This window comes from Hylobates moloch, unplaced genomic scaffold (genome assembly GCF_009828535.3).
Source record: "Hylobates moloch isolate HMO894 unplaced genomic scaffold, HMol_V3 SCAFFOLD_17, whole genome shotgun sequence".
NCBI classification, from domain to species: Eukaryota; Metazoa; Chordata; class Mammalia; order Primates; family Hylobatidae; genus Hylobates; species Hylobates moloch.
Genome location: NW_026652292.1, coordinates 41527384 through 41546050, shown reverse-complemented (window position 1 = coordinate 41546050; position 18667 = coordinate 41527384). Strand labels below are relative to the sequence as shown.

The following is an 18667-nucleotide window of genomic DNA, read 5'->3' as shown; positions in this document are numbered from 1 at the left end:
AAAGTTAGTAGGGACTCCTTAGGAATATAAGATACATCTGTTGAGACTGGCAAAAAACAAATAAGAAAATTACAAATATATATTTGCTTGAAAGTATGGGGGTCAAAGTTGAGGGACTTCAACTATAAGAGTATTCCTTTCGAAAATATAAAACTTTAAGCTGAAACTGAACAAGATAGTCATGGGCTTTGAGGAAGTAGAAAGAGAGAATGGGATGTTGTTAGGAATAGGGAAACGGATAGACCATTGCTGACGGCCTCAACTAAGGTTGCTATCCTTTAAAAAAATTTAAGTAAGTACAAGCTGCACAGTTTGCTCTCCAGTAATCTTCCAAAGTTTAGGTATACAAGGTGGCTGTTTTGATTAATCAGAAGTTGACATTTTTTTCAGAGAAAATGCAGTGGAAAAGGACAGAGCCCTTAATAAATGGAGATGTGTGGCACGTGGACATTGGGAGGTTGTTTGATGCCAGAAATGAGCAAAATTATGGATAGTGTAGGCAAATGGAATGAACATTAAGAATATAATTTTTTATATAGCTGGACAAATAATGTGTGACGTTGTCAGATGGCAGTGAGGAAATAAGGGCTGTCACATCAGAAACTAAGACATTGGGGTTTGAAAGAAGTGAACAGACTTTGAGAAATCTACCAGAGAAGTTGCGTCTTTGGGGAGGGGAAGGTGGTGGGGAGAGTCTTAAGTCTCAGGAAAAGCAGAGAAGTAGAGAAAGCATTTCATGAGGTGGCTGAGGGTATTTGATAATTAATTGGTTATGTAGGAGGAATTTTGGAAGGAATAGTGGAAAGAAGAATCCAGGTAAAAAGCACTCAAGAGCATGAGGATGGGACGATACTTGGAGGAGGTTGAAGAGTGGATTATTGCTTTTGGACTATGGACAGAAGCTGATAGTTTTGAGGTGTTAAGGTATTCTCAGTCCGAATAAAATCCTAGTTAAAAAGGGGACGGATAAGATTCATCCAATGACTGCAGTCATTGGTCAGCGTTAAAAGAGATTACTATGAAGAGTGTTATTCTCTCGTATGAAGTAAAACCTTCTACACTTTGTACCTAAAGCATGACTTTCAGGGCAAGAATTACAGAGGTATAATAGGGCTTTTAAAATATTTATTTTACCATTGATTAGGACTATTACATATTGAGCCCTGAAGATACGTTAGTAAAACTGAATCTGAGTAGCTGTTTTTTTAATTTTGTGTCAGGATGGTATGTATACATTCCATCTAAAAAATAAAATAAATTGTGCAGGTGCCAATATATAAAGAGAAACAGAAGAATCCAACCTTGTTTTACACCTTGTTAAATACAATGTTCTCTTTCAAGAGAGCCATTTTTGGCCCATTTTCTTAATCTTATTTTGATACTTATGAAGGTGTATTAAGAAGTCTTGAATCAATATTGAGATTACACAAACTAGCCCAGAAATTATCCTGGTATGTAAAGTCAACGACTAAAAGCAGCTTATTGCACAAGATAAAAAGTCTTCAATTATTTTTGATACTTTTTTGGTTAAGGAAAACAAAATAGAACAAATAATTAAGCATAGATTAAGGTCACTCGTTTTATATACAAGCTATTAGATTGAAAGACCGATGAATCCAGTTCATTAGGAAAGAATATGGAAGCATTTTAAAAGAATCAAGCCAATTTATGGATATCTGTTGTATAGTGCAGTTTAGAATGACCTTTTAAAAACAGGATGAAATAAAGATTGCTCCTGGGAAAATATCACAAAAAATCACACTTATGATGAACAATTCACAGATATTAGGGTAGAATTGGGGATTCTGACATAAAATATCCGAGAGCATTTTTCAGTTTTAGAAAGTTAATTAGTTATCCTGTCTGGAGTTGCTGGACTCCAACTAGATAAAATTCTAAACCTTTAATATAAAAAAAGTTCAATGAGAATTTGTGACCAGATCTTTCTTCTTATTAAGGTCACATGAACAGCACAATGTCCTGAGCTGGACAAATGTAAAGCACAGTGTCTTCTAAAGACATGGTTTGTAGTCTAGATATGGTGAAAACAAGATTAAAGAGTTGTTTAAAAACTTTTTATTTATTTATTTATTTATTTTTTGCACATCAAAGTCTCACTCTGTCGCCCAGGCTGAAGTGCAGTGGCACGATCTCGACTCACTGCAACCTCCACCTCCCAGGTTCAAGTGACTCTCCTGCCTCAGCCTCCTGAGTAGCTGGGACTACAAGTGCCCATCACCACACCTGGCTAATTTTTGCATTTTTAGTAGAGACAAGGGTTCACCACATTGGCCAGGCTGGTCTTGAACTCCTGACCTTGTGATCCGCCCACCTCGGCCTCCCACAGTGCTAGGATTACACCCCGCACCTGGCTGTAAAACTTATTTTAATTACATTTTTTCAGTTGACTCCTATAAATACCACTTGAAAGTAACTTAAAAGTGTATTGCTAGTCGGTGAAAAGAGGCTTTCTTTCTGTTACCCCAACCCTGAGCCCTCAGGTTAGGTTTCAAGTCAGGTTACTTAGAAGATGGAAAATAATAATGAAGTTTTTGGTTTTTTTGTTTGTTTTAATTCCCTTGTTTAAGATACAGAAGCAAAGTGGTACACTGTTAACACCATAAAAGGTTATTTATGTTATTATTATTAAACCCCTTCAACTCTCTCATTCATTCATTTAGTAACAATTTACTGAGTGTCATTCATGGTGCCATTTTACATGCAGTCAAGTTTTCATGCAATAGCACCAAGACAATTGATTTACATGGAAATTTATTACTTAAGAATGTCCAACTCATAGATGAAGAAAAACTAAAAATATTAATCAATAGTGTTAGCCACTTGATTAGTAAGGTGAATAAAGTCACACTTAGATTTATCCTACAAGCTGCCCTTATTAATAATAAGTTGTGGCTATGCATAAATTAGATCAGATGCTTCCTTCTTTGGTTAACGTGACTATCTACAGATGTGTGAGCTCCATAAGGAAGTAGCCTTCTCATTCCAAATCTTTCTTGAGTAAAGTTTTAACAGGGCCATTAATCTCAGTATTCAGATCATATGTAATGATTATGCCTGCCAGAGTATATTAGTTATAAGGGTTCAAAAGACAATCAGATCAGGCAGAGATAATGCACACATTCACATATTCATCACAAGTAATATTATATACTTTACATATGCTCTTTTATCAGTTAGATAAATAAAGATGAAGATATATGGGTTTGACTAGTTGAAATTTGCCTCTGCTATTAACCAGTGTAAAAGTACCCAACTTGCTTGTACCTTCTCCAAAGTTAAATTTGGGGATAGTTCCAAAAGTGATGTCAATTTTGAACACATAATATTAATGTCCATAAGGGAGACTGTTTATAAAATTAATTATGTGAGTTCTTACCGAGTACTCTAAAGATAGTAGAGTGACTGTATGAAGCCAGCACTAGCACTACCCAACATTATGGAATTGGGAATGACTATGTGTTAGCAGATAGGCTTGAATCTAGGCATAATCTTATAATAGTTCATGAAAATACATAGTAGCAAAACAAAAAGTATTTCTAATGTGTTATCATTGATGTTATATCCCCATTAACTTCCTCTATGAAATTAGTGGTCCTGTCTCTCTAGAGAACATTTTAGAGATAATAGGGTTTTCTTAAAGGAATTGAATAACTTAGCATATTATTTTATCTTAATTGTCTCTCAAAAGCCCATGAAAAGAATCTAATTTCCCAAAAGGAAGTAGAAAATGCAAGAAAAACCCAGTCAGATCTACTAAGAATGGATGCTAGTTCTCTAGACCATTCCATACTCCACTCTAAAGCCTGATAATTGAATGATGGCCGCTGCCTATATACTTATAATTTGTAGATTTTGTCATATTTTCAGATAGTTATTAGTTGCTTCAAATAATTGGGCTGAAATGTGATAAGTTTCCTGGTTTTTCCAGAAGTTTGTATTCTGCAATTTAACACTGTTTCCCAACAAAACACAGTCTTTACCCACAAGACATCTTAAATGATTTTCTCAGGAAACATGAAGATATAAATGTAAATTCTGTTACTAAACAACAACAAGAAAACTAAGTCTGTGATGACTTTTTCCGACTTTATCAGTAGAAAGCTTTTTTATTATGTTTTAGTATATAACTTTTAATGAGAAATTATTGATGAAATTGTTAGTAGAGTTTCTATTTATGTATTCAGCGACCAAGAAATATCAGAGGGAATAATATCAAAAGGATGTTTCTGTGGGTTTTCCAAATTTAAAATCAAAATAAAAAGTAGCTTACAGAAAAATAAAATTCTTAATGCTATAAAAGAAGTTGTGTGTATAGCTGTCTGAATAACAAAATATGTGGTCTGTTGCCCTTAAAATCTAGAACCGCCAACTTTCTTTTAAAAAGAATTTAGAACAGTGTGTATATTCCCACAAAAAATAATCTTTTTGCTCACTATAATTACTATGTTAAAAAGATTGTTTAAAGAAAGAATTAATGCTCATAGAAATATATCAAACTGAAAAACATTTAATTAAAGACAGATTTTGGTTATTTTACAAAAGCAAAGTCACAGATGCCCTGTCATTTTACCTCTGAGTTCTTCAGTATGTGTATTTTAAGAATTATAGATGTTTTCTTACAAAGATATCATTTCAAAAACCAAACGTAGTTTTTTTTTCTTTTCTTTACATTTTTTGGATAATTTTTCAATACAAGTTTACCTTGTTACTTCAAAAACACACCATTCTTTTGGTGAATTATACAAAAAGTGATTCTAAATATCTGAAATTATTGTATTTATATGTACTTACTCATATTTAATTGTATTTATTAATGCAGTAATTCCTTAACAATTATAACAAAACTTAATTCTACAATGTAGGTCTGCTCCCAAGTGGGTTTTGCTATTCTAGACTAGGTAAAATATAAGTAGAAACTATATTAGCAGCCAGTTAGAGAGTGCAATAAACTGCTAAAGAAAGTATTCACATTCTGAATCTATTTCTTGTAAATTCTAGAAAAATGAGTAGTTACAGATGTAAAGATGGATATTTGTTTCCATTTATAAAATTTTGATGGATTATGTTGATTTGTCATAATGTTTGTGTTTTCTGAAATAATCTAACCTACCATACTGAATTTCACGAAAATACAAACAATAAAGAGTAACTGAAAAGTAAAGCCTGTACCATAAAAATACAAAAAGTTTATGGAAATAGTTATGATTTTTAAAAGTGTTACACAATTGTTTGTAAACCAAATCCAGGTAGCCTTTATCTCAAAGGCTTCTATTTATGTTCAGTATCCACAATTAAAGAAATATCTCCACTCACATAGCTACAAATTTAACTGTAATTTATTATCAATATTACTTCATATTTTGCAGCTGAACTCCTTTGCATATGGTTTTCAGTCTTTGGGTATTTTCGTTGTCTCTCCACAAACCTATTAATATAGCAAGGGATGAGAAGCAGAGTAGAAGCTACCCATCATTTGTAAATTTTGCTACCTTGTTTTAAAGTAGCTTTGCTAAAATATGCAAAAGAACAATAAAGAAAAACTTCTGGCAACATCAATGTTCTTTAATACATACATTTATATATTCATGCTATCTCCGTTGCACTTAAAACATAGTTGGTTTTAATATTCATAAAGTGGAGTGTCAATCTCATTGTGAAAATAAAGAAATGTAATCTGTTTCTATTTCTGCAAGTTATTCCCATATTTTTATTAAATCAATTCTTACGCTACACAACATCAATGCCTACTATCAGTAGTATGCTTGATTTTTCTAAAAAAATTGATTATAAGAATTGATTTTATATTTTGGTCAACAGATATTCCACATGACATATGACCTCGCCAGTGCAGTGGTGAGAATTTTTAATCTCATCGGCATGATGCTGCTGCTGTGCCACTGGGATGGTTGTCTTCAGTTCTTAGTACCACTACTGCAGGACTTCCCACCAGATTGCTGGGTGTCTTTAAATGAAATGGTTGTAAGTAATTTCTGTTATTTTACACTCTGACTTTTCCACGTTGTGCCAAAACCTTGTAAGTAATTATGTTACAATGATCTGATTTCTCCTCTATAAATGTTTACAGACAACTTGATTTTGCTTCTATGAATATAAAATCAGATGTTATGCTTGTGGGGGGTGGTTACAACTAAATTTTACTTATTGACTAGGTTCCTGAGTATGTATATGTTACAACATCTACTTTCATGTATTTTATTCTGTGTATACTGAGGCATATCTTATTTCAAAGGCACAATCACAAAATATGACCATGGTACAGCATTCTTTCAAAAATGCCTGTGGCTTAGAATAACTCCGTATTTCGTCAACATTTTTTAGCATTCACTATGTTCAAGACATACAATTTTAGGGATTGTAAAACATGCAAAGGCAGGTACATCAGCATAGATATAGATTAAATATGTATGAAGTGAAATGAAGTTTCAGATACTACTTTTTGCTAGGGAAAATAAGGAAAACTTCGGGGAAATGGTAGGCTTTAAACTTACCTCTGAAAGATATATAAATATTTAAAAAACTATAAAGTATAAATTTGATTTAAATAGCTAGGTATATTCCTATTTAATTTTAAGAAGATGTGTTTTGATCTATATAATGCAACACTCAACACTCACAAAAGAATTAAAAGAACAGTGAATATTTTAATAGATATATCTATAAATCTCTATATATTTTATATATACACACATATGTGTTCACAAATATTTGTTCTTTTTGTGTAAGTTCCCATATTTTCTTTCTACATTACATTTTAATTACATTTTTACTTAATAAAACATTGTTTAACTGTGAATAGCCCTCTTTGATATGTGACATTTTATGGTACTTTAATTTCATGAGATTTTTACATTTCTCCCTTAGGTATAAATCAAATATTGTCTTTTCTCAAACTTTTCTACTATTGATTTCTTGGCTTACTTTTGTAGAAATTACATGGACACCAAAGATTATGATTTTTTCTCCTGATGATTGTAGCATAGGCTTTCTATTTGAAAAAAAAGGTGGTTTACATTGAAAGTTAAGATGTATTGTCTTATTTTCTTCCTTTTCTATCTTCTTCCCTATTGTCTTCCTTCCTTCCTTCCTTCCTTCCTTTTGCTTTTTGTCTTTTCTATGCTTTCATTGATGTTTGACCTGATATTTATTATATTTACCTAGATCTCACATTCACTTCATTAATATTTGCTTATCTATCACTAAATCACAAAGAGCTTTCTTGACCACCTTATCTTATATATTACTCCACTGGTTTATATGTTAATAATAAAGGCATTTAGCAACACACACACACACACACACACACACACATACACACACAGATACATACGCTCTTATTTGTTATTTATATTTTTCTGTGTTCCCCACACCAGAATGTAATGTCTGTTCTCTTCTGTCCTGTATTTCCAGTGGTGTCTTGGCTTATTTTGTGCTGCTATAATAGAATACTACGGACTGGGTAATTTATAAAAAGCAGGAATGTATTTCTCACTGCTCTGGAGCCTGGAGAGTACAAGATGAAGGTGCCAGCACGTTCAATTTCTGTATCTAAGATGGCACCATGCTGCTATGTCCTCCAGAGAAGACAAATCTACCCCTCACATGGCAGAAGGTGGAAAGGCAGGAACATACTTCTGAAAGCCTTCTTTAATCAATTTATGAGAGCAAAGCAATCATGACCTAAACACCTTTATTAGGCCCTACCTCCCAACATTGTTGTATTATGGATTAAGCTTCTAACACATGAATTTTGGGAGTCACATTCAGACCACAGAAAGTGCCTAGAATAGTACCTGACACATTAATTTGCTGTGACTTAGTCACTTATCATTGACAGTTTATTTGAGAAAGATTCTATATGGTAGTTTCGATAACTAAAGAACAAAGTAAGCAGTAGTTTGGTTGGCTCATTTTTCAAACCTGTGATGTCTACTTGATTATGGATCTGTCACTTTACTTATCTTTTTGAGGGAGTAAAGTATATGGTAAAAATAGTAATAATTATATTTTTCAGAAGGAGAAAAGGCAACAGCTCTATACTGGCTACTGACTGAGAGGATAGTATAAAAACATTAGCACTACTGCCAAAAGATGATTCATTGGCACCAACCAATATTTAATTTGGTAAAAAATTATTATTTTACATTTTTCCTGTGTATCTTTCAGAAAAATACCAAGTGTCATCATAGAAATAGTAAAATAACTATTTTGGGATGTCTATAAAGTACATATGGTAGTATAATTATAAGGCAATATACTACTTAATATATCTGATGATAAACACATTTATTGAAAAAAATTCTTGATTGTTTTTCTTTAAACATGTCTATATGTGCTCAAATGTGTGTGTTCATGTGTGTGTGTGTGTAGTATGTTTATTCCAACACAGCCCAACCTTCAACCTTTTTTTATATCCTGACATTATACAAAATGTCTTTCCAGAATTTGCAATTCACTTCTTGGCTTTTTTTTTTTTTTTGGCTGTAGATTTACATACGAAATTGGTTTTTATTTTCTTTTGTGTTTATTTAACATTTTTCCATGTGTAACTCTAATGTAGAGAGAAGGAAACCATCATGTATGTTCAAATATAAAAGCCATAACTTATTTTATTTTATTTTATTGTTTTAATTTTTTGAGATGGGGTCTTGCTATGTTGCCAAGGCTGGTCTTAAACTCCTGGGATCATGTGATCCTCCCACCTTGGCCTCCCAGTGTGCTGGGATTACAGGCATGAGCCATCATGCCTGGCCTAATTTATATTGTGGATAATAGTGATATGAAGGAAATAACCATAAAAAAGACCATTTTTGAAACAAGAGAGAATCTTGATGGTATCATTTGACCTTGAAGATACTATTTTCCATTCTAAAGCTATGGAGTTTTGGTAAATCATTTGTTGCAATAATAAAAAGCATAGTATATTTATGCACAAGGAGTTATAATGGAGAAGTGCAAATCTAATATGAGAACAAAAGCACCCTGCATTTATTTAATACACTTACTATATACAAAACTCTGTGCTTTGAAGGATGCTATCTTATTTGGTCCTCACAGCAACTGAATGAGTTAAACATTATTTTGCCCCACTTTTTGGCTAGAAAAACGAAAGTTTTTAGAAGTTAAATGAATAGTCAATGTCACACACCTAGATTATAGAACCAAGAGTAGAATGCTTATATATCTGACTCCGTAATTTCTGCTCTAAACCATGTTGGACAGTTTTGTGCAGCATAGATTATAAAGAACAGTTAAGGAATGTGGTAATAAAGAGACAAAACCTATTAGTTAAAGCACTCCAATTGCAGTAGAAAATCACATTAAAATTAACGTTTGAGCTCTGACACTAAAAAGTGGCAAGATTGATCTTTGTGAGATGTAGAAAACCAAAATCAAGTTGAGAAATCAAAAAATTAAGGAGCCAGGCCAGGATATATGCAGGAATGTACTAGTCTTTCTTGGGTTTGGGCTTGACAAACATGCTATGACATTAGGCTCTGATTCTAAATTATTTATAATAAAGATTAGTGGGTCTAACAAATTCTTTATGTTTATTCTTCTTCATTGTATCCTTCCATCATTAAATTATTTTTATTCTTAAATATTAATTACTATATATTTATATCCTCCTTAACTGTATCTGCATTTATACCCATACTTTTATCTTTATCCCACTAGCTAGATGAGGAGAAACTCAAAGCAATGCTATAATTATACTATCTCTGTAACTGTAGTGTTGATAATTTGTTTAATATATCTATTCTTATATTAACTGTTTCATTCCATAAACGTAGGTTCAATTCCTCTCAGTGAATTCCTTTGCAGTCTTTCTAAATTCCTCATTAAAGTTTTTATTTAAATATTATTTTTAAAAAGTCAATCACTAACTGTCGTGGGTGCTATAGTTTAAATGTATCCTCCTAACTTCATGTGTTGAAAACCTAATCCCCATGGCAGAAGTGTTGGGATGCAAAGTCTAGTAAGAGGTGATTACATAAAGAGTAGACTGACCTCATGAACAGATTAATATTGCTACTGTAGAAGGGGGTTAGTTATAAATATAAGTTTGGCTATCTCTAGCTCTGTTTCACATGTGATTGCTAGCCCTTTCACCCTTCTATCCTTATGCCATGGTAGGGGACAGCCCAAAGGCCCTCACCACATGAAACTTTCAAAGATCTTGGATATCCCAGCCTCCAGGACTGTGAGCTAAATAAATTTCTGTTCATTATAAATTACCCAGTCTGTGGTATTTTGTTATAACAACAGAAAGCGGACTAAAAGTGCAGGCTACTTAAATTGACTAGGAAGGAGATACTGACTTGCAAAACACAACATAAACAGGAAGTAACTTTGCTTTGTATTTATATTATTTGTTTTTGTTTCATTCAAGAAATAACTCCGAATTATATAATTCTATCTGAATGAAAATCTTGGAGATGGCAGATAATTACTTTCTAATAAGATTAGTTTTATTCCCATGACATCCTGTGGCTATGTGTTTAGGTGTACAACACTAAAATTATATTAAATCATTATAAACAAGATTGGGAGTAATGGGTTTTTGTTAAAATGACAAGTATGAAATATTCATTTTAAGAATATAAGAAAATAAATGATGCATGTTAACTTGCGTATTAATTTTGAACTGAATCTCAAATATCGGATGTAACCTAGGGAATGACTTTATAGAACAGATAAAGAAGGATTTTCAGCTAAACAGTACATTCCTAGAGCAATCTTTCTTTAAAAGTCTATAGGTTTTCTGTCAGGGAGTCCGTGTTTTCTACTAGCAATCTTATAAATGTATGATTACATGTTAGCAATCATTTTGAAGGTTTTAACATAGCATGTTATGAATTTAGAATTATCTGAATGTCATACATATGGAATCTGGATATGCTTTTGTAGTTGGAGCAGGTTGTGTCACGAGGTGTTACATCAAATAATTCTGGTTTATGAGCATAACAAATAAATGATGCATTTATACCAATCGAAGGATTAATAACATATTAAATCCTGTACACGTTTTCACCGTAGTCAAAATGAAGAAAAACTTGGATAAGTGAATTAGTCATTCCATAGCACTCAGTTGTAGAATACTGTATAAAATCACACAATCTACAGAAACTGGCATTACAGCACTACATTTACATTTTATGCAACTGTTTGGTTTTAGCAAAACAGCATTACTCATCACAGTAAATTTACATTAAGATGTATTTGTTGATTCATTATTTTGTATTTGATTTGTAAAATTATGTTGGTTTTAGTTTTATACTTGTATTTATTTGGGTAACATTATAATCAAAATAATTTAACCCAACTCAAGGGTATTTCATTGTAATGATTCATTTGTTGTGATTTGAAGGAATCTGTGCATTATTTAATTTTGGTAAGTGCTATTCTACAGGGCAGACAATTGGTCTTTGATGTATCTGCATCCTAGACATCTCCTGTACCAACTTTGCATGTGTTGCTAACTAAAATATTGTTTATAATCAAAATGGTAATTATCAGTAGCATTTTTTAAATATGTGCAAACTAATTATTCAGTTATCTATTTAAGTGTTCTTCCTTGTACAGTTTTTGTTTTAACGATTTGTACATCTCAAGTTATTTTTTTCAAAGATAAGTAATCAATCACTTGACCATACTCTAAATTACTGAATTTAGAACTCATGGACGGCCGGGCGCTGTGGCTCACGCCTGTAATCCCAGCACTTTGGGAGCCCGAGGCGGGTGGATCACGAGGTCAGGAGATCGAGACCAACCTGGCTAACACGGTGAAACCCAGTCTCTACTAAAAATACAAAAAAAAAAAAATTAGCCGGGCATGGTGGCGGGCGCCTGTAGTCCCAGCTACTCGGGAGGCTGAGGCAGGAGAATGGCGTGAACCCGGGAGGCGGAGCCTGCAGTGAGCCGAGATCGTGCCACTGCACTCCAGCCTGGGCGACAGTAAGACTCTGTCTCAAAAAAAAAAAAAAGAACTCATGGACATACTCTAAATTACTGAAGTCAAAATTAATAAGCCTCTAATTCTCTTCATATCTATAGATATATTAATTTCCAAAAAGTTAAGATGTGTAAACCAATCTAGCAATATCAGAGAAAAAAATTGATATAAAAAATGTCTGTAATGGTCTAAGTAGTAAAATCTATATGGAGAGAATAAAGGATTCCACTGGAAAATCTAGGTTACTCTATTTTACTGTTATTTGAAACAATGTGACAGGGACACTTTCTAACAACCAAATAGCCACGTGCTTTCCATATTTTCTAGCTGCCTTTCAGTTAGATGGGTACCTGTCTGTGCTATTAATTAATAATTAATGGCCTATGAATAGCAGTATATTTCAGTTATAGGTACAAGCATTGAAAAGCTGCTATACCGCCCTCAACTCTTTTTTTTTTTTGAGTTCCAGAAGCATGTCTTAATTTGAAGCTCACACGTAACATAGCCTATCCTAACTCGTTTGTACAGAAACATTGGGGGTGAAATTGGCAGAATTAAATTTAAAGACATACATATCAGAATTACCTCAATCCTCTGATTTTATACAAGTCACTTGACTTTCTTGTACGTAGCTTCTTAGCTATGAATTAAGTGTATATTATGTATTTTTTCATTTAAATGATCTATTGAGTATTTCTTTGTTCCAGACATTATTTTAGGCACTGAACACATGGTAGAGGATGAGACAAAGTCCCTGCCCTCATTAGGCTTACATTCTAACATGCTTTTATTCAAACTATTTTTTCTGGGTACTAAAAACTATATAAAACTTGACAAAATGTAAGCTCAACAATGAATACATTTATAATCCAGTGAAATGGTAAATTATATGACATGTCTATTAATAGGAATTTGAATTGAGAGCTCTGAAATGTTTGCACTGCCCAAAGAGCCTGGGTCAAGTGCTGGTGAATTACTCCCCTTTTTCTGTTTTCCAAACTGTGTTCCCTTGAAAATGAAGCCATGCAAGCCTATTTTCTCTTCTTAATTTAGATACCCAGGGAGTACAGTCTTTTTTCTAACTCACCCAGTGGTGTTCCAGTAGTAGCCCTGTGTGGATTGAAATAAAATCTATGAAAAACTGAGGGCCAGGGAGACACAAAATAGAGAGATATTCATTTCAAGTAGTGCTGGCTTTAGATCAGGAACCTTCAATAGAGTGGGGAATCAAGATACTTCAGGCACTTCTAGCTCAAAAACTATAATCATCCCAATAAATGTGTGCTGGGTGGGCAGAGAAGAGAGAGCTATTTATTGATATTTTAAGTAAACGATTTGGAAAAAAAAAGCAATAAGAATTATTCATATGTAAGCTCACATATACAATTAGAATATAGAAACCCGGATCTATTGCCATTCTGTCAAATATTTAAGGGCAAAATTAAAATAGATTCACTTTTTGTTTACAGAGCCCATTTAACTACTTAGGTAATGACTGATTGACATAATATAGCCAAAGTAATATTACAAAGAAATGGGCTAAAAAAAACTCTTAATTAAAAATATATTTCCCCTCTTTTGAGGTTCAGTAATCTATTTTAGATTTGAATTTCTATGGCTTAGAAATTGTATTATTCTGATAATATTAATTTTTTTAAATAGAATGTACTGCCATAACAGAAGGTTTTTTTTTTTTTTTTTTAGACCTAACAAAGGGTAACTAATTTGCTGACAAGTCACTGTAGCTCTACTGGAAAAAAAAATGCCTTCGTAGCTCCTATGAGTTATAATAATAAAGTAGGTCAGCAGCCTGCTGAGTGTTGTGATTCTCCTTTGCTGTCCTGTCTCTCCCAATTAGCAAAGTCTGCCTGGCAACTGCTCTCTATTGGATAGAAACATGACCTCATCACAAAAGAGAAAGTGTTCACATACTGTGTTCTTCCTTCTCAGATGTGGATTCTCTTACAGGAAAAACATAAGGAAATCAACTCTAATCTGATATTTTGTTTTCAAATAAAATGTGTATTTCAGAAAAATTTAAATTGAACTATAATTTCATCACAGAGAGGGATACAGGATATTGATGAGATTATATATTGGCTATGGTGACCTTGAGTTGCTTTAGCAATGGAAGACCAAGCCGTAAGTTCCAAACATGTTTTTTGTTCTCGCTTACATAGACTGGCTCTTAAATTTTAAGCAACAAATAGCAGAAGAAGCACTATTCATGAAATCACCTTATCTAACAAGTGGCACCTGATAAAGTTGAAGAAAAAAAGTATTTTGCTGTCTAATATTTCCTCCAAAATGATTAATTTGCTAGACTCAGTTCTCTGTTATATCCATGCTATTCTAAATGTTGTAGAGACTTTCACAAATATAGTATTCGTGTATGTATAACACATTATCTCACCTATTTTGAAGGAAATAAGTAAAAATACATTTACCATTTTAAAGATAAAGAGTCTGAAACAGAGAATTGTTATTCCATTTGCATAAAGCCAGAGACAATATGGTAGCTGGTTATAAAATCCATATTTCCCCTTGGATTAAGGATGAACCCACTGTACCATTCTACTTCATGAGCCCCAGATAACGTCATCTTTTATAAACCACTGCCAATTTATGTTTATAGAAAACAACTATGAATCGGCTGCACTGCTGGAAGAGCTCAGAATGTATATGAAAAATACGTGAAAAGTCATTGTGTTTTGTATGTGTGTGTTGGGTTTTAGGGTTTTTCCTTTTACTACTGTCATAAATTCAAAAGAATCTGGCAAAGAAAAGCAATTATAATATCTTACTTTTTCTGAACTCCTCATATATTTACGTTTCACATAAAAATATTGTTTTAAATTGATGCAGATTGGAATAAAATAGTAACATTGTCTTCAATCTGGGAATCAGTGGAATAGCAGACTGATGGTTTCTACTGTATTATTCAACTCACGGATATGTGGATGTCAGGCAATTCATACGAACTTTCTCTCTTTCCAAAGAGTTCAAGGTTATCATTCTCTGTTTAAAAAAGAAGAGACTTATATAGACTTGAATTATGTAAGCTAAGTTGCCTATTTTCAGATAATTTTCCAGACAAGATGATATAGTTGCTTCCCATAATGAAAGGCTCTCCACACTTTGCTTTTTCTATTCCATCTCATTTTTATCCTTCCTGCTTTATACCCCAGTCTAATTATGCTACTCTAGAGATATATGACAGAATCAAAAGTGACATGAAGAAAGCCATGTGATAAATGCGGGATATAAGAAAGAATAGGAGGGACACTTTTTGAAACCTAACATGAACATTTTTGTAACCCCATTGTACACCCCATCATTTTTTTGAAGTGTTTGTTGTTTTTAGAGATGTAATTTATTCTGGAGTAATGAGTAGATTTTATGATGAATTTGGCTTATAAACCTTTAACTTATTTCAGCTATTTTATATATATATTCTTATAATGTATCAACCACTGTAAGCAATTTATTAAATGAGATCTTAAAATATAGAGTAGACTAATTGGCCCATTTTCTTTAAACTTTGAGGGTCTAGACATAGGGCCATTATGACTAACATTTAAATACTCTTTTAGGGAACAACAGACAGTGAGGCCTACTTGAGGGTGGAGGGTGGGAGAGGGAGAGGATAGAAAAACTACCTATTGGGTACTATGCTTATTATCTTATATACCCCATCATTTTTTAGAAGTGTTTGTTGTTTTTAGAGATGTAATTTATTCTGGGTACTATACTTACTACCTGCATGACAAAAAAAAATCTCTACATCAAACCCTGTGACTTGCAATTTTCTTGTATAGCAAACCTGCATATGTACCCTGGAACCTAAAATAAAATTAAGAAAAAAAAAAAACCAACTAAATACTCTTCTAGTATTTACCAGCCAGGTGCCTCAGAAACACAGCTCCAATCCAAATAACAGTTCATCAATACCTGGCTCTGTTCTACATCCAATATCTCACATTTCATGCATAGAGAAATAGGTACAGCTAGCTGTGGACTGTTACCATTTATTCTCATGCATAAGCTTGGTAATGATAAAAATTGTGTAGGGAAAGTTTGGAATTTACCATAATATCTTTGTATTTTACAAAAAACATATAGCAGTGAATCACAATCTATTCTCTATACTCCAGTAGTGTTTTCTTGAGCATATCATAAAGTCAATTAAAATGGTCTCTAATTATATTCTAAAGATAGAATAATATTATTTATAATATCTACTTATAATGTCCATCAAAGCAAATGATGTGTATTTGGAGATCACTGTGTGCTACCCTTTGCTACTGTGATCAATGTGATAATCTAAAATCCTGATTCTTACAACATAGGGAAGGGCTTCTAGTGGAAAAATATTGAATTTTAACTGTATACAAAATGTAGATATAAATGAATTTGACCTTCTTAATTTTCCAGAAACTATATTTTTGGCCTTTAGGTGACTTTTCAGATTTTTTTAAATTACTGTTGTGTTTTTCCTAAGGTCAGCTATTTATTCACTTTTTTAAAAAAAGATTTTTACTGAGTTCAATGAAATTATAATGTAATAGAAAAAGGTATCATTTCAATGATGGGCATTATTATCTCCCCATTGCTCCCAAGCTAAAAGTAAGCATTAATGTGCCATTAATTTATGATTACATTTAGTCTACAACTTTTGTAATTCTGTCCTCAACTGAGTTATCAATTCTTAAGGAAAAAGAAGAGAAAAGAAATTTACCATGTGCCTGAAATCAGTAAATATTAGGAAAATCAAACCAAAATTTATTAATCTGTAACATTTAATGGAAATCATTCTGCTGAGGGGCACCTTTCCCTTTAATTCATCGGTGTTATTATTTCTCTATATCTTTCTGTTCTGATTATACCAAGAGATCAGAACTTTTTAATAAGTAGCTCTTTTGAAAAATATTAAAAAGAAGTAAATAAATACAGATTTTTATACAAAGAATCATGTTAAAATAGAAACCCTATAAACGAGAGATGTAGAGACAGTTTATATACAAATATTTATGAGACTGTCATGCTCCAAAGTTTTTTAATGTATTTCTCTATCATTTAATTTGTATTCAAATTCATTGTATGAACAGGCTAATTTCCATGGTGGTTTAGTGTTGTACAGGAATTAAATTATGGCAAAATTTGAAGAAACCAAAAGGAGGATAAACACATTATCTTACAAAAGAATGAAAAAAGGAATAGAAGTAGGAGATAAAAGCCAAATAGCTAATACAATAAAAGCAGATTGTCTTTTCTCCTCCAGGCTGTTTTTTGCCATTGAGACCATTCACTATTGTCACTAGGTTGTACTGAAGCCTGCCCTATTTCTTCCAAAGGAGATAAAACTTACAACCTTTGCCATAACCATGTGTTGTTTGAGATCCTAACGCTATTTATTTTCCTGAGCTACATTCCTATTAAGATCTTTTATTTCTTGTCCAGGAAGTAAACAATATAAGTTTGTGGATGTAATTCTACAAACTACTATTACAATAATTCTTATACAGGAACTGCTCCCACATACCTAATATTTAGTACCTGCAATTCATTATTATTTATTTTGCTTATTTATTTGTCTAGCAGTTTTGTGGTATCTGTTCACAACCATGTGAAGCAAATTGTCTGTATTAATAAATAACTCATTAATCATAGTGTCATAAATACTTTTTTAAAGTACTTTTATATATAATCACCAAGATTGTGAATAAATTATTAATTAGGAAAGAGACATTCAAATTATCTATAAAACTCAATCAGAAAGCTGGTGACAGAACTGGAGCTAAGACCACAGTCTCCTTACTTGTACTACCTTCTATTTTCCATCAATGTATGAATATAGAAATCATATACTGATATATTAAGGTCCAGATGATTGGGTAAAATCAAAATTTGCTTCAGTTTCATTGTTTTTATTTAAAAATGGGAGTTTATCTTTAATCAGTTGATAAGTTAGCTACTGAAATAAACAGAAATAATATGAAGCTTATCAAAACCGCTCTTGAGGCAACACTTTGAAAGATAACCATAAATAAAACTTATGTTCAGCTGGGCGCGGTGGCTCACGCCCGTAATCCCAGCACTTTGGGAGGCCGAGGCAGGTGGATCACGAGGCCAGGAGATCGAGACCATCCTGGCTAACATGGTGAAACCCTGTCTCTTCTAAAAATACAAAAATTAGCCAGGCGTGGTGGCGGGCACCTGCAGTCCCAGGTACTCGGGAGGCTGAGGCAGGAGAATGGCATGAACCATGGAGGCGGAGCTTGCAGTGAGCCGAGATCACCGCACTCCAGCCTGGGGACAGAGTGCGAGACTCTGTCTCAAAGAAAAAAACAGAAAACCAAACAAAAAACAACTTATGTTCTTACAATTTCAATATTCTTATGCATAGGTAGGGCAGAAAGATACATATTCTAAAGGAAATCATAAAATTCGTGGGGCTAGAATTTATTATTGAGATACATTTTTTAAGAAAGAAATTGACCTAATTGGAGAAGACCAGGTGTCATATAGGTGCACACTACATGGAAATCTAGCATGCTGGGAAGGTTGAAATAAAGCGCTATAAAGAAAAAAAAAGAAACATTAATAAGGAAGTATTATTAACAGCATACTAGAAGGTCCCAAAGTAGTAAAATGGAGACGGGTTTAGGGCAC

General features: G+C 32.9%; 1 protein-coding gene across 1 annotated transcript in view; it reads left to right on the top strand.

The window, feature by feature from the left end:
- The window catches only part of HCN1 (hyperpolarization activated cyclic nucleotide gated potassium channel 1), a 401400-nt gene that overhangs the window by 200009 nt on the left and 182724 nt on the right, over positions 1 to 18667 (top strand). The window contains exon 3 of the mRNA XM_032135182.2: positions 5839 to 6000. Within this exon, the coding sequence (XP_031991073.1) occupies positions 5839 to 6000 (162 nt within the window). The remainder of the gene's footprint in view (positions 1 to 5838; positions 6001 to 18667) is intronic.